Below are 16,904 nucleotides of genomic sequence, written 5' to 3' on the forward strand. Positions count from 1 at the left end.
TGGCCCCTTTGACTAAAATATTCACCAAAAATACAAATTCCACCCGAATCCAACAGGGACTGCTGTGTCTCGTTCAGCCAGTATAGGAGCACGTTTGGGAGAAGTTTCGAGTCAATCGGTCCAAAGACCTGGAAGCTATTGAAATAAATGGGCGGGGTATATTTTCCTGAAAAATGGCCTGTTCTTTAAAATATTCACGTAAAATACAAATTCCACCGGAATCCAACCAAAACTGGCGACCCTGCTTACACCAGTGAGGAGGACATGCCTGAACGATTTCGAGTCAATCGGTCCAGCCAATCACTAACCCTAGCCCTAACCCTAACCCTAGCCCCAGCCTTAAGCCAGGCCTCATGAAAGATTGTCCCTCTGACTAAAATATTCACCAAAAATACAAATTTCACCCGAATCCAACGGGGACTGCTGTGTCTCGTTCAGCCGGTACAGGAGCACGTTTGGGGGAAATTTCGAGTCAATCGGTCCAAAGACCTGGAAGCTATTGAAAAAATCGGCCGAGGTTTTGATGAAAAATGGCCGCTTTTCCTTTAAAATATTCATGTAAAATACAAATTCCACCAGAATCCAACCAAAACTGGCGAGCCTCATTCCACCGGTGAGGAGGACATGCGTGATCAATTTCGAGTCAATCGGTCAAAAGACGACCGTGGTCCGAAACCCCAGCCCCTTAACCCTAACCCTAGCCCTAACAGCAGCCTTAAGCCAGCCTCATTTAAAATGGCCCCTTTGACTAAAATATTCACCAAAAATACAAATTCCACCCGAATCCAACAGGGACTGCTGTGTCTCGTTCAGCCAGTATAGGAGCACGTTTGGGAGAAGTTTCGAGTCAATCGGTCCAAAGACCTGGAAGCTATTGAAATAAATGGGCGGGGTATATTTTCCTGAAAAATGGCCTGTTCTTTAAAATATTCACGTAAAATACAAATTCCACCGGAATCCAACCAAAACTGGCGACCCTGCTTACACCAGTGAGGAGGACATGCCTGAACGATTTCGAGTCAATCGGTCCAGCCAATCACTAACCCTAGCCCTAACCCTAACCCTAGCCCCAGCCTTAAGCCAGGCCTCATGAAAGATTGTCCCTCTGACTAAAATATTCACCAAAAATACAAATTTCACCCGAATCCAACGGGGACTGCTGTGTCTCGTTCAGCCGGTACAGGAGCACGTTTGGGGGAAATTTCGAGTCAATCGGTCCAAAGACCTGGAAGCTATTGAAAAAATCGGCCGAGGTTTTGATGAAAAATGGCCGCTTTTCCTTTAAAATATTCATGTAAAATACAAATTCCACCAGAATCCAACCAAAACTGGCGAGCCTCATTCCACCGGTGAGGAGGACATGCGTGATCAATTTCGAGTCAATCGGTCAAAAGACGACCGTGGTCCGAAACCCCAGCCCCTTAACCCTAACCCTAGCCCTAACAGCAGCCTTAAGCCAGCCTCATTTAAAATGGCCCCTTTGACTAAAATATTCACCAAAAATACAAATTCCACCCGAATCCAACAGGGACTGCTGTGTCTCGTTCAGCCAGTATAGGAGCACGTTTGGGAGAAGTTTCGAGTCAATCGGTCCAAAGACCTGGAAGCTATTGAAATAAATGGGCGGGGTATATTTTCCTGAAAAATGGCCTGTTCTTTAAAATATTCACGTAAAATACAAATTCCACCGGAATCCAACCAAAACTGGCGACCCTGCTTACACCAGTGAGGAGGACATGCCTGAACGATTTCGAGTCAATCGGTCCAGCCAATCACTAACCCTAGCCCTAACCCTAACCCTAGCCCCAGCCTTAAGCCAGGCCTCATGAAAGATTGTCCCTCTGACTAAAATATTCACCAAAAATACAAATTTCACCCGAATCCAACGGGGACTGCTGTGTCTCGTTCAGCCGGTACAGGAGCACGTTTGGGGGAAATTTCGAGTCAATCGGTCCAAAGACCTGGAAGCTATTGAAAAAATCGGCCGAGGTTTTGATGAAAAATGGCCGCTTTTCCTTTAAAATATTCATGTAAAATACAAATTCCACCAGAATCCAACCAAAACTGGCGAGCCTCATTCCACCGGTGAGGAGGACATGCGTGATCAATTTCGAGTCAATCGGTCAAAAGACGACCGTGGTCCGAAACCCCAGCCCCTTAACCCTAACCCTAGCCCTAACAGCAGCCTTAAGCCAGCCTCATTTAAAATGGCCCCTTTCACTAAAATATTCACCAAAAATACAAATTCCACCCGAATCCAACAGGGACTGCTGTGTCTCGTTCAGCCAGTATAGGAGCACGTTTGGGAGAAGTTTCGAGTCAATCGGTCCAAAGACCTGGAAGCTATTGAAATAAATGGGCGGGGTATATTTTCCTGAAAAATGGCCTGTTCATTAAAATATTCACGTAAAATACAAATTCCACCGGAATCCAACCAAAACTGGCGACCCTGCTTACACCAGTGAGGAGGACATGCCTGAACGATTTCGAGTCAATCGGTCCAGCCAATCACTAACCCTAGCCCTAACCCTAACCCTAGCCCCAGCCTTAAGCCAGGCCTCACACAGCAAATGCCAGAGAGTTAAAATCCCAGAGTCTTGATGACGAGAGTAGAAATTTTACACTTTGGTGTCAAATGGGCACAAAGTACACTTCTCAGGTTGCACCATAATCTCTCTGTGGTGTTCCTCTATGAATAGTGTTAGTGTAGAGTTATTGTAGTGTTTATTTTACAATGATGAACTCCCTCAGAGTCTATTGCTTGATTGAGTCTTTCCCGGCCGCACCGAGAGTTAGGTTTCGATTTCGTCATCAGCTCTCCAATCCCTCTCATTGGTTGAATCCAGTCACATGCTCTGAGCTCTCCTGGAGTGCAGCAGCAACGGCACTAACCGATGACTGCCAGACAGAGTACAGCTCGCGGGACGCCAGGTAAGAAACTATAAAGTGAATAAATAATGCGAAATATCAAGTATTTCAATCCTCAAAAGTAATTTACCGTAAATAACTAAAAACGCTAACGTTAATAGGCAAACACGGTTTCAATTTAGTTTAGCTAACTTGCTATATCAGTTGTAAAGTCACTACAAATGTTTAATTTATCAGAATTAATATTGTGTTTGTAATGTTAGCCACGGTAAAGCAGGTTATTTGACAAAGAAAACACAGAATTGGTTTAAAGTTAGCTAACCCCCCTCCCTCGGTGGCTAGCGTTACCGAAGCTAACGTTACTTCAAAGCTTCCGACTCCCGCTCGAAATTAGCTGCTAGTGGGTAACTGTGCACGATACACACTTGCTAGCAGAGAAAATGAAATACAGTCCGAGCAAAACGCTGGAGCGTCGTGCCCATACTCAGTCGTCGCCGTCAACGGAAGCCACGAATGCTATGCCACGAGCCACCATGATGAGAACGGAAGCTTAGCACGTGTCTGAGCAGAGGTCAGCACTGTGGCAGCTCCACACGTGGCTAGCCGTCCTCATCGTGGCAAAGCCCTCCTGGCCCCTGTTGCCAGCGACGGCCGGGTATGGGTCCGACGGTCCAGCGCTTTGCTCGGACTGAATTTCCTTTTCTTAGTTGATAGGTGTGTCCGCCATTTCTCCCGGTTTGACGGCGTCCAGTTGTAGAAAAGAAATAAAAAGTGGACAAAGCCTGACTTTGCACTGTGTCCACTGACATTACACTAATTGTATGTTTGTGTTGTAGTTGTGGGAGGTCTGCAGCAATGCTGTTCAAAGTGCAATACAAAGGGAAGAAGAAGTACATCAAACTAAATGGAGCCTCACACTCGGACTTTCTCAAGGAGGGTAAGTTAATGTCTCTGCTTTTTGTAGCCTAAAAGATAGGTAGATTGTGTCATTGGGCAATGAACAGCCATTCCTAACTCCAATAAGAGATATACTTGCAGCTGGCCACAGTAAGGTTTTAAAGACATATTTTGCTTTAACTTTAATCATTTTTCCTCAGTACCGGAATCAACTCTGGAAACTGCCTTCTTTTCTTTTTGGCATCATGCTAGTCTACAGTGCTGTGGCCCATTAAGATAGAAAAACTAAAAACTTTATTTCCCACTTTGTCCTGTGTATGTGGTAGTAAGATGAACAATAATGCACCCCAAGCTTTATTTAATTTTTTTTTTCTGTATTCAAAGCTAAAATGAAGTTCAGTATACCCACTGAAAAAGATACATATGTGCTGGATGACACTGGAACAGAGGTCGATGAAGAGGTCTTCAGTGACATTCTGGAGGAAAAAACCGACATCCTGTGGACCATTGTTGACACTCTTTCAGTTACTGGTGGTAAGTGGTCATTTGATCAAATTGTACTTTGCAAGGTTACAGTATTATCGTGTAACCATTGAAATGGACTTTACAACACAAAAATTATTGGTTCTCAGCAATATCCTGTTTAAATTTAATTTTTTCAATAAGTTAGAATTTGTTTTTCATTGTTTTCAGAACCAATCCATTTACCTATGAAACATGTCAACTGATAAGAATACTGACCTGAGCACTCAGTTACCAACTAGTAGACTATCTGTCATGGACTAAATTGCTTAATATGTGGCCGTATCAACCACAAAAACTGATTGTAGCCTATTACTGGTATTAAAAAAACAAAAACAGATGCACAGTTTTACCATCCCATGCTCTCACCTACTCTTAATTGAAACTGTGGGTCAATTAATGAAATCATTAGTAAAACATGATTTTGAAAATGATGTGCTCCCTCTTTTCAGACTCTCCTGCATCTTCATGCACAGACACCTTGTCACTATCATCACGCTCATCAGAGAGTGATACTTTTCTGATGTCTCCAAAAAGACATTACATTGATGACATCTTTCTGACGTCTCCAAAAAGACCATGCATTGATGATGGCATTCCAAAGTCCCAAAAAAGTCAGCATATTGATGACAGTTCTTCACAGGCCAAAGAGGTGAGTTTTTTTGTACATTCTTTTGCCATGTTCTAAATATGTTTTTGACATCAAAATTTTTTGTTTGGCTTATTTTTATTTGTTTTTAAGCTTGTCAAGAGAGTTCTGGAACAAAAGCCTGGAGGGGAGAAAATACTTAAAGAATATGCAACAAAAGGAGAGATGAAGGATCGAACACGCCGTGAACTTGTCAACATTGTTGTCGCTGATATGTTGGAAAAGTATGGGTAAGTCAAATGCTTCATGGTGCACAACTCAGTCAAGAGTATATTCATAGTATTTGATTGTTCATAAAAAAAACAGCTGGTTGTAATCAAATGAGATTATCAGTAAAGGACAACAATGGCCAGTAAACGGTGGCCTTGCATCATATGGCTAAGTAATGCCATGAAAATATCAATATTCTAATCTAAACTAATCATTACCCATCTGCAAGACACACACAGCCTTATCCATGCAACTTGTATATTGTTTAGTAGTTTATTTGAGTTGACATGTCTATGGTCCCCATTGTAAATTGTCATACAGCCTTTTTCCCTGTCAATGCAACCTATCGTTTACCCCCACAGAAGAGCTCCGCCAAAGGACAAAAGAACACAATATGCATTGGGGATTGTGACACTGTTCCCTTCTCTAAAAGATCCCTACTCGAAAATGGGCTATGTGAGTATATATTTTAAAGAGAAGTTAACCAACTTTTCAAATTATAATAATACAAATATTGTTGTTTCATAGGAGCAATAGACAGGTTTCCTTGTGCAGGCAGCAAGGGGGGGCAATTAACATTCTTGAAAATGACAGTCAATCCAGTACTGTGTTAAGAGCAATATTTTGTTTGTACATTTTGTTGATAAATGAATAATGTTTTGATGCATTTTCCATCTTATAGTTCCTTTCACTAGGTGTCTAATCATGCTTAAATTTCTTAATTTTTTTTCAACATTGTTTTTAGGAGCATTTCTATGATGCAGATAGCAACGAGGGCTACATTGCCTGGAAGCTCAAAAACACACAGCGAGAACTCAGCGGCGGCAGTAACAGTGGAGTTCGGAGAAGGAGCTCTCAAACTTCAGACAGCAGTGGACCGGAGTTGGAGAGGGAAGTAACTAAAGAGCAACAGCTGGAGGGAGACCAATGCTGCGAGGCCATATCTCTACTGAAACACAGCACAGACAAAGAACAGATCTTCATAAAAATGAGAGCAACCTTCCAACACAGACAAAAGTTGATCCATGATCCTGAGCGATGCAGCGGAGTGCTTACAGTTTTCCCAAGGTTCCTTGACACAAAAGGCCTTGTAAGTTCACATGAATTATGTTAATTTCCATCAATAACAGCTTTGTAAAGATGAAAATGGTAACTTCCTTCCATTGCCACCATAATCAAGTACACCTGCACTTGCTTCTTCTCCTTTAGGTTCTACAAGACTTTGAGCTGTTGTTTGGAGCAGAGACTTCATCAAAATTCTTGGAGAAGTGGGGAACACTCCTGAAGGCGAAAGTAATCGAGCAAGCCAAAAACCTCAGTAAGACACCCCAGCTTGACTATCTCATTCAGTCTGCAGACGAGAACCCTGATGAGGATGACGAGGTCCCAGGTAAGTGACATAAATGAATTCCCTGTGTATATCTGCCCACCATTTCAAATGTTGTCTTATTGTATTGACTGTGACGTGGTTGTGCTGATTTTTTATTGACAAGAGCCATATGAATGTTTATATTGATTTGTCAGGTGCATCTCATGCTGAAATTAGAGTTTCTCCTCCCCTCTTCTCAGGTTGGGATAGTGACATGGCCTCAATCCTCCTGCTGGTCTACCTCCTGCCACCAAGTGGAAAGAAGGGAGCCGTGAAGATCAGTATCCGGGAAGCTGTGGATCATGTAGTGAAGTTTCATAAGGTTAGTGTATCCTGATTTCCATTTTGAAACGATCCAATATCAACGAGTGGAATCCACACTCCAAAAACAAATGAATGTTTTGACCAATTATCATTTCTCTTGATACAAAGGGACTTTCCCAAGTGTATTTTCTCACAGGGAGAGAGAGTCACAAGATGGGGTAGCATGACAACATACTGGATAAAGTAAATTTCAGTCAGCAAATATCTGAATCTAAGAATATAGTTAAGAGGGTTTAATTAATCTGTTGGCAATAAATATAAACACATTTTTATAATTGCGGTACTTTATTAATAGCAATACATATAAACACATTTTTATAATATTATAAATAGCAACTAACATAAATTCATTTACATCTTTAATTAAAATTTTGATTAATTCTTTTTTCTTTTGAATTGATTCTCCAACTGTGCTATCAGATTTCTGTCTGACTTATCCATAAAAAAAATGATGTATAGCGTAGTTATACTTTTGATTGTTATCTTACAGGCGGGTCGCAGCCTTCAGGAGCACTCTGGTCCAGCCCAGCGGAAGCAGCCCTACATCCTGGCAGTTGGCATGACAAGAAACAACATCCATGAATACTACATTGCAATGGATGGTGAGCTCCTTCCCTGCAAGGCCAAGTCTTCCCTGTCAGCCTTTGATGAACTTTTCAAGACACATTATGTGTTTGGCATCTCCTATGACCAGGCCCTAAACAGCATGTACACATTTGTGCAAACCACCATCTACAATATCGATGTAGGGCTTTCTCATGAAACTCCCAGAGTCAAGGACCTTAGGGCAAAGCTCCTCAACTGAAGTTGTGATGTACAAATGCTTTGTTTGCCAGTCTACTTTTGTCACCATCCAGCAATTGCTTCGTCATCTCAAACTTACACATGCCTTTTTTCCCGGCAAGAAGTTTCATTTGGTGTGTGACCAGAATGGATGCCGTCAGAGATTTTGCACTTTTTCAGGCTTCAGGAAACATCTCCATTCTAAGCATAGTCCTGAAAGTCTAGTTCAAATTGATAATGAATCTGTCACTCCTTCAGTTGTTGTATCTGATCAGCAAACAATGTCAGCTTTAATTTCAGAGCAACCAGTGAATTCTCAAAGCTGTAATGAGACTAGGCAACAACATACCCAAGAAATGTGTGCATCCCTTATTGCAAAACTCCAAAGCTCTGGTGTGGCTACTAATGTCATAACGACTGTTGTTGAAAATATGGAGGAGCTTGTAGAGGAACTGCATTCAAATGTTAAAGATGATGTTGTAAAATTACTCCCAAATGTTGAGGACATTAGAACAAAAGTTGATGATTATTTCGAAAGCCTTGAAAATCCATTTAGCAAACTGAACACTGAGACAAAATGGAAAAAACATTTCAGTGAGAAATGGGGTCTTGTAGAACCTGTTGAGGTCGCTCTAGGGGTGAGGTATGACACCAGAAGAAATCGAACCACTGGCACATACGATCAGGTTCCTGTGACAGACAAATTTGTGTACATTCCTCTATTGGAAACGCTGAAGTTTATATTCAACAACGGGGAGATTTTAAATCATATTTTGCAGCCTTGTGAGAAGACTGGGTTTTATAAAGATTTCTGTGATGGGAGCTATTTTAAAGGTCACTCTCTCTTCTCTAAAAAACCAAACTCTCTCCAAATACAGATATTCTATGATGATTTTGAAGTGGCAAATCCACTAGGATCCAAACATGGTATCCATAAGATTGGAAGTATATACTTTATTTTACGAAATCTGTCTCCAAAGATAAACTCAGCGCTTATGAATATTCATCTTTTGGCACTTTTTCATACACAGGATGTAAAGAAGTATGGATTTAATGTTATCTTAGAACCCCTTGTACAAGATCTGAAAGTGCTCGAGTGTACAGGAGTTGAAGTTCCTTTCTCTGATGAAGCAGTTTGTGGAACAATTGCACAGGTGACTGGGGACAATTTGGGATTGCACTCACTACTTGGGTATGTAGAATCATTCAGTTCAAACTATTTTTGCCGCTTTTGTCTGGTAGACAAACAGACCTCACAGACAGTTTTCAGTGATGATGATCCAAGAATAACACTTCGCAATAAAGTACTGCATGCTCAGCATTGCAATGACTTGAAAGCAGATCCTACACTGCCATCAACATTTGGAGTGAAGCGAACATGTTTACTCAATGATCTACAGTACTTTGATGTTTCTGATAACTATGCTGTAGACATTATGCATGACATATTGGAAGGAGTTGGGCAGTTTGAGCTAAAGTTGCTTTTTGGTTACCTCTCAGACAACAACATCATATCCAAGATAGATATTTGTAACAGGATATATTCATACAATTATGGCTTTGTTGAGAGAAAAAATCGACCAACCAGAGTAAACTTGGAGCAGACTGGAAATGGAATTGGTCTCAATGCCATTCAGACATTTAGCTTGATCCGGAATGTGCCCTTGATATTTGGAGATGTTGTACAAGAAGGAAATGCACATTGGAGACTCTTGCTGCTTCTGCTGCAAATCATGAACATCATATTTTCTCCTGTCATTACTGATGGTATGACAGTATGTCTGAAGCATCTCATTCTTGAACATCATACACTTTTCAAAGAGCTTTATTCACATCGCAGATTGATTCCTAAACATCACTTCATGATTCATTACCCCAGATCCATACGAAAAATAGGTCCAATTCTTCATGTTTGGGCAATGAGGTTCGAAGCCAAACACAGGTTTTTCAAGAACACAATCAAAAATTTCAAAAATATAACAAAGTCATTAGCTAAAAAACATCAGATGGCTGTGGCATACCACTGGGAATCAATGCCATTTAAAAGTATTAACTGTGGTCCAGTAAAAACTGTTCAGCTTAATGCCTTGGCAAATGGTGAAATAATTGCTGAAGAACAGCAGGTTGACTTGGACTGTGAAGTTGATGTGACATCTTGGATCACTTGTTTTGGGACAGAGTATCGCCCAGGCCTTCTGGTTTGTTCAAACATAGAGGAGGATTTCCCAGTATTCAGTCAGATCAAAGACATTGTTGCATTTAATGGAGACTATTTTCTTGTAGCAGAAGATTTTGAGACGCTTAGTTTTGCAGAGCATTTTCATTCTTTTCATGTCAGACAGGGAAATCCTGAAAATGTATCCATGCTGAAAGTTGATGAGTTGCTCCTGTTTAAGCCATTTGATCTGCAGACAACGTATGGTTTTGACAGAGATGATCAGTATGTGGTGCCTGTGCATGTTTTTGTATAAGAAATGTGTCACTGAAGTGGTAACATGCTTTTTTTTTTCATCTTGGCAATTATTTTTGCAAAAATGTCCAGGTTTTTTTTTTGCACCATGGCTCCATAACTTAAGACATGTTTTATGTCCTAACAAGAGTTGACTGTTCACTTCAACAACATTAAGACAAGATACTTGTTAACAATAATAATAAAGATGTTATTTTTTCAAGAAACTCTTGTGTGGACTATACATTCCTGAAGTGTTAATAATTAACCTCAAAGGTGTTGGGTGTACACCAGTCATAGAGTACATTCTCACTCTCAGAGTGTTAAATAATCAGCTCTGAAAAGTGCTACAAATTACTTACTTAAGAGTATATCTTTTACTCTCTGGGAGTTCTAGGTTTACACTGCAAGTGTCAAAAAGCACCAAAGTAGTGTCTAAAAGTACCAGTGACAGAGTACAATTGCACACTCAGAGGGTTCAAGTCCAACTCTTTATTTTGAGTATATATTTTACACTGTTGTCGGTGTTCAGTGAACACCGAACTCTTGGACCTATATATACACCGAAACTGGAGTTAAATGTACACTTATAGAGTACAATATACACTGGGAATTTTGCTGTGCATGAAAGATTGTCCCTCTGACTAAAATATTCACCAAAAATACAAATTTCACCCGAATCCAACGGGGACTGCTGTGTCTCGTTCAGCCGGTACAGGAGCACGTTTGGGGGAAATTTCGAGTCAATCGGTCCAAAGACCTGGAAGCTATTGAAAAAATCGGCCGAGGTTTTGATGAAAAATGGCCGCTTTTCCTTTAAAATATTCATGTAAAATACAAATTCCACCAGAATCCAACCAAAACTGGCGAGCCTCATTCCACCGGTGAGGAGGACATGCGTGATCAATTTCGAGTCAATCGGTCAAAAGACGACCGTGGTCCGAAACCCCAGCCCCTTAACCCTAACCCTAGCCCTAACAGCAGCCTTAAGCCAGCCTCATTTAAAATGGCCCCTTTGACTAAAATATTCACCAAAAATACAAATTCCACCCGAATCCAACAGGGACTGCTGTGTCTCGTTCAGCCAGTATAGGAGCACGTTTGGGAGAAGTTTCGAGTCAATCGGTCCAAAGACCTGGAAGCTATTGAAATAAATGGGCGGGGTATATTTTCCTGAAAAATGGCCTGTTCATTAAAATATTCACGTAAAATACAAATTCCACCGGAATCCAACCAAAACTGGCGACCCTGCTTACACCAGTGAGGAGGACATGCCTGAACGATTTCGAGTCAATCGGTCCAGCCAATCACTAACCCTAGCCCTAACCCTAACCCTAGCCCCAGCCTTAAGCCAGGCCTCATGAAAGATTGTCCCTCTGACTAAAATATTCACCAAAAATACAAATTTCACCCGAATCCAACGGGGACTGCTGTGTCTCGTTCAGCCGGTACAGGAGCACGTTTGGGGGAAATTTCGAGTCAATCGGTCCAAAGACCTGGAAGCTATTGAAAAAATCGGCCGAGGTTTTGATGAAAAATGGCCGCTTTTCCTTTAAAATATTCATGTAAAATACAAATTCCACCAGAATCCAACCAAAACTGGCGAGCCTCATTCCACCGGTGAGGAGGACATGCGTGATCAATTTCGAGTCAATCGGTCAAAAGACGACCGTGGTCCGAAACCCCAGCCCCTTAACCCTAACCCTAGCCCTAACAGCAGCCTTAAGCCAGCCTCATTTAAAATGGCCCCTTTGACTAAAATATTCACCAAAAATACAAATTCCACCCGAATCCAACAGGGACTGCTGTGTCTCGTTCAGCCAGTATAGGAGCACGTTTGGGAGAAGTTTCGAGTCAATCGGTCCAAAGACCTGGAAGCTATTGAAATAAATGGGCGGGGTATATTTTCCTGAAAAATGGCCTGTTCATTAAAATATTCACGTAAAATACAAATTCCACCGGAATCCAACCAAAACTGGCGACCCTGCTTACACCAGTGAGGAGGACATGCCTGAACGATTTCGAGTCAATCGGTCCAGCCAATCACTAACCCTAGCCCTAACCCTAACCCTAGCCCCAGCCTTAAGCCAGGCCTCATGAAAGATTGTCCCTCTGACTAAAATATTCACCAAAAATACAAATTTCACCCGAATCCAACGGGGACTGCTGTGTCTCGTTCAGCCGGTACAGGAGCACGTTTGGGGGAAATTTCGAGTCAATCGGTCCAAAGACCTGGAAGCTATTGAAAAAATCGGCCGAGGTTTTGATGAAAAATGGCCGCTTTTCCTTTAAAATATTCATGTAAAATACAAATTCCACCAGAATCCAACCAAAACTGGCGAGCCTCATTCCACCGGTGAGGAGGACATGCGTGATCAATTTCGAGTCAATCGGTCAAAAGACGACCGTGGTCCGAAACCCCAGCCCCTTAACCCTAACCCTAGCCCTAACAGCAGCCTTAAGCCAGCCTCATTTAAAATGGCCCCTTTGACTAAAATATTCACCAAAAATACAAATTCCACCCGAATCCAACAGGGACTGCTGTGTCTCGTTCAGCCAGTATAGGAGCACGTTTGGGAGAAGTTTCGAGTCAATCGGTCCAAAGACCTGGAAGCTATTGAAATAAATGGGCGGGGTATATTTTCCTGAAAAATGGCCTGTTCTTTAAAATATTCACGTAAAATACAAATTCCACCGGAATCCAACCAAAACTGGCGACCCTGCTTACACCAGTGAGGAGGACATGCCTTAACGATTTCGAGTCAATCGGTCCAGCCAATCACTAACCCTAGCCCTAACCCTAACCCCAGCCTTAAGCCAGGCCTCATGAAAGATTGTCCCTCTGACTAAAATATTCACCAAAAATACAAATTTCACCCGAATCCAACGGGGACTGCTGTGTCTCGTTCAGCCGGTACAGGAGCACGTTTGGGGGAAATTTCGAGTCAATCGGTCCAAAGACCTGGAAGCTATTGAAAAAATCGGCCGAGGTTTTGATGAAAAATGGCCGCTTTTCCTTTAAAATATTCATGTAAAATACAAATTCCACCAGAATCAAACCAAAACTGGCGAGCCTCATTCCACCGGTGAGGAGGACATGCGTGATCAATTTCGAGTCAATCGGTCAAAAGACCTGGAAGCTATTGAAAAAATCGGCCGAGGTTTTGATGAAAAATGGCCGCTTTTCCTTTAAAATATTCATGTAAAATACAAATTCCACCAGAATCCAACCAAAACTGGTGAGCCTCATTCCACCGGTGAGGAGGACATGCGTGATCAATTTCGAGTCAATCGGTCAAAAGACGACCGTGGTCCGAAACCCCAGCCCCTTAACCCTAACCCTAGCCCTAACAGCAGCCTTAAGCCAGCCTCATTTAAAATGGCCCCTTTCACTAAAATATTCACCAAAAATACAAATTCCACCCGAATCCAACAGGGACTGCTGTGTCTCGTTCAGCCAGTATAGGAGCACGTTTGGGAGAAGTTTCGAGTCAATCGGTCCAAAGACCTGGAAGCTATTGAAATAAATGGGCGGGGTATATTTTCCTGAAAAATGGCCTGTTCATTAAAATATTCACGTAAAATACAAATTCCACCGGAATCCAACCAAAACTGGCGACCCTGCTTACACCAGTGAGGAGGACATGCCTGAACGATTTCGAGTCAATCGGTCCAGCCAATCACTAACCCTAGCCCTAACCCTAACCCTAGCCCCAGCCTTAAGCCAGGCCTCATGAAAGATTGTCCCTCTGACTAAAATATTCACCAAAAATACAAATTTCACCCGAATCCAACGGGGACTGCTGTTCTCGTTCAGCCGGTACAGGAGCACGTTTGGGGGAAATTTCGAGTCAATCGGTCCAAAGACCTGGAAGCTATTGAAAAAATCGGCCGAGGTTTTGATGAAAAATGGCCGCTTTTCCTTTAAAATATTCATGTAAAATACAAATTCCACCAGAATCCAACCAAAACTGGCGAGCCTCATTCCACCGGTGAGGAGGACATGCGTGATCAATTTCGAGTCAATCGGTCAAAAGACGACCGTGGTCCGAAACCCCAGCCCCTTAACCCTAACCCTAGCCCTAACAGCAGCCTTAAGCCAGCCTCATTTAAAATGGCCCCTTTCACTAAAATATTCACCAAAAATACAAATTCCACCCGAATCCAACAGGGACTGCTGTGTCTCGTTCAGCCAGTATAGGAGCACGTTTGGGAGAAGTTTCGAGTCAATCGGTCCAAAGACCTGGAAGCTATTGAAATAAATGGGCGGGGTATATTTTCCTGAAAAATGGCCTGTTCATTAAAATATTCACGTAAAATACAAATTCCACCGGAATCCAACCAAAACTGGCGACCCTGCTTACACCAGTGAGGAGGACATGCCTGAACGATTTCGAGTCAATCGGTCCAGCCAATCACTAACCCTAGCCCTAACCCTAACCCTAGCCCCAGCCTTAAGCCAGGCCTCATGAAAGATTGTCCCTCTGACTAAAATATTCACCAAAAATACAAATTTCACCCGAATCCAACGGGGACTGCTGTGTCTCGTTCAGCCGGTACAGGAGCACGTTTGGGGGAAATTTCGAGTCAATCGGTCCAAAGACCTGGAAGCTATTGAAAAAATCGGCCGAGGTTTTGATGAAAAATGGCCGCTTTTCCTTTAAAATATTCATGTAAAATACAAATTCCACCAGAATCCAACCAAAACTGGCGAGCCTCATTCCACCGGTGAGGAGGACATGCGTGATCAATTTCGAGTCAATCGGTCAAAAGACGACCGTGGTCCGAAACCCCAGCCCCTTAACCCTAACCCTAGCCCTAACAGCAGCCTTAAGCCAGCCTCATTTAAAATGGCCCCTTTCACTAAAATATTCACCAAAAATACAAATTCCACCCGAATCCAACAGGGACTGCTGTGTCTCGTTCAGCCAGTATAGGAGCACGTTTGGGAGAAGTTTCGAGTCAATCGGTCCAAAGACCTGGAAGCTATTGAAATAAATGGGCGGGGTATATTTTCCTGAAAAATGGCCTGTTCATTAAAATATTCACGTAAAATACAAATTCCACCGGAATCCAACCAAAACTGGCGACCCTGCTTACACCAGTGAGGAGGACATGCCTGAACGATTTCGAGTCAATCGGTCCAGCCAATCACTAACCCTAGCCCTAACCCTAACCCTAGCCCCAGCCTTAAGCCAGGCCTCATGAAAGATTGTCCCTCTGACTAAAATATTCACCAAAAATACAAATTTCACCCGAATCCAACGGGGACTGCTGTGTCTCGTTCAGCCGGTACAGGAGCACGTTTGGGGGAAATTTCGAGTCAATCGGTCCAAAGACCTGGAAGCTATTGAAAAAATCGGCCGAGGTTTTGATGAAAAATGGCCGCTTTTCCTTTAAAATATTCATGTAAAATACAAATTCCACCAGAATCCAACCAAAACTGGCGAGCCTCATTCCACCGGTGAGGAGGACATGCGTGATCAATTTCGAGTCAATCGGTCAAAAGACCTGGAAGCTATTGAAAAAATCGGCCGAGGTTTTGATGAAAAATGGCCGCTTTTCCTTTAAAATATTCATGTAAAATACAAATTCCACCAGAATCCAACCAAAACTGGTGAGCCTCATTCCACCGGTGAGGAGGACATGCGTGATCAATTTCGAGTCAATCGGTCAAAAGACGACCGTGGTCCGAAACCCCAGCCCCTTAACCCTAACCCTAGCCCTAACAGCAGCCTTAAGCCAGCCTCATTTAAAATGGCCCCTTTCACTAAAATATTCACCAAAAATACAAATTCCACCCGAATCCAACAGGGACTGCTGTGTCTCGTTCAGCCAGTATAGGAGCACGTTTGGGAGAAGTTTCGAGTCAATCGGTCCAAAGACCTGGAAGCTATTGAAATAAATGGGCGGGGTATATTTTCCTGAAAAATGGCCTGTTCATTAAAATATTCACGTAAAATACAAATTCCACCGGAATCCAACCAAAACTGGCGACCCTGCTTACACCAGTGAGGAGGACATGCCTGAACGATTTCGAGTCAATCGGTCCAGCCAATCACTAACCCTAGCCCTAACCCTAACCCTAGCCCCAGCCTTAAGCCAGGCCTCATGAAAGATTGTCCCTCTGACTAAAATATTCACCAAAAATACAAATTTCACCCGAATCCAACGGGGACTGCTGTGTCTCGTTCAGCCGGTACAGGAGCACGTTTGGGGGAAATTTCGAGTCAATCGGTCCAAAGACCTGGAAGCTATTGAAAAAATCGGCCGAGGTTTTGATGAAAAATGGCCGCTTTTCCTTTAAAATATTCATGTAAAATACAAATTCCACCAGAATCCAACCAAAACTGGCGAGCCTCATTCCACCGGTGAGGAGGACATGCGTGATCAATTTCGAGTCAATCGGTCAAAAGACGACCGTGGTCCGAAACCCCAGCCCCTTAACCCTAACCCTAGCCCTAACAGCAGCCTTAAGCCAGCCTCATTTAAAATGGCCCCTTTCACTAAAATATTCACCAAAAATACAAATTCCACCCGAATCCAACAGGGACTGCTGTGTCTCGTTCAGCCAGTATAGGAGCACGTTTGGGAGAAGTTTCGAGTCAATCGGTCCAAAGACCTGGAAGCTATTGAAATAAATGGGCGGGGTATATTTTCCTGAAAAATGGCCTGTTCATTAAAATATTCACGTAAAATACAAATTCCACCGGAATCCAACCAAAACTGGCGACCCTGCTTACACCAGTGAGGAGGACATGCCTGAACGATTTCGAGTCAATCGGTCCAGCCAATCACTAACCCTAGCCCTAACCCTAACCCTAGCCCCAGCC

The 16,904-nt window shown here is 42.6% G+C and overlaps 1 protein-coding gene across 1 annotated transcript; it reads left to right on the top strand.

Annotated features, from left to right (window-relative positions):
* Positions 1-2,855: 2,855 nt before the first annotated feature.
* On the top strand, positions 2,856-10,298 carry LOC311270949 (uncharacterized protein). Its single transcript, XM_084376227.1, has 10 exons — positions 2,856-2,931; positions 3,705-3,805; positions 4,150-4,299; positions 4,740-4,939; positions 5,030-5,166; positions 5,509-5,602; positions 5,892-6,236; positions 6,356-6,536; positions 6,716-6,837; positions 7,330-10,298. The coding sequence occupies exons 2-10, from the start codon at positions 3,724-3,726 to the stop codon at positions 7,642-7,644; spliced, it is 1,626 nt and encodes a 541-aa protein (XP_084232353.1). The 5' UTR covers positions 2,856-2,931; positions 3,705-3,723; the 3' UTR covers positions 7,645-10,298.
* Positions 10,299-16,904: the final 6,606 nt, after the last annotated feature.

The sequence above is a fragment of the Pagrus pagrus genome (assembly GCF_965226575.1).
Source record: "Pagrus pagrus genome assembly, chromosome: 15".
Lineage (NCBI taxonomy): Eukaryota > Metazoa > Chordata > Actinopteri > Spariformes > Sparidae > Pagrus > Pagrus pagrus.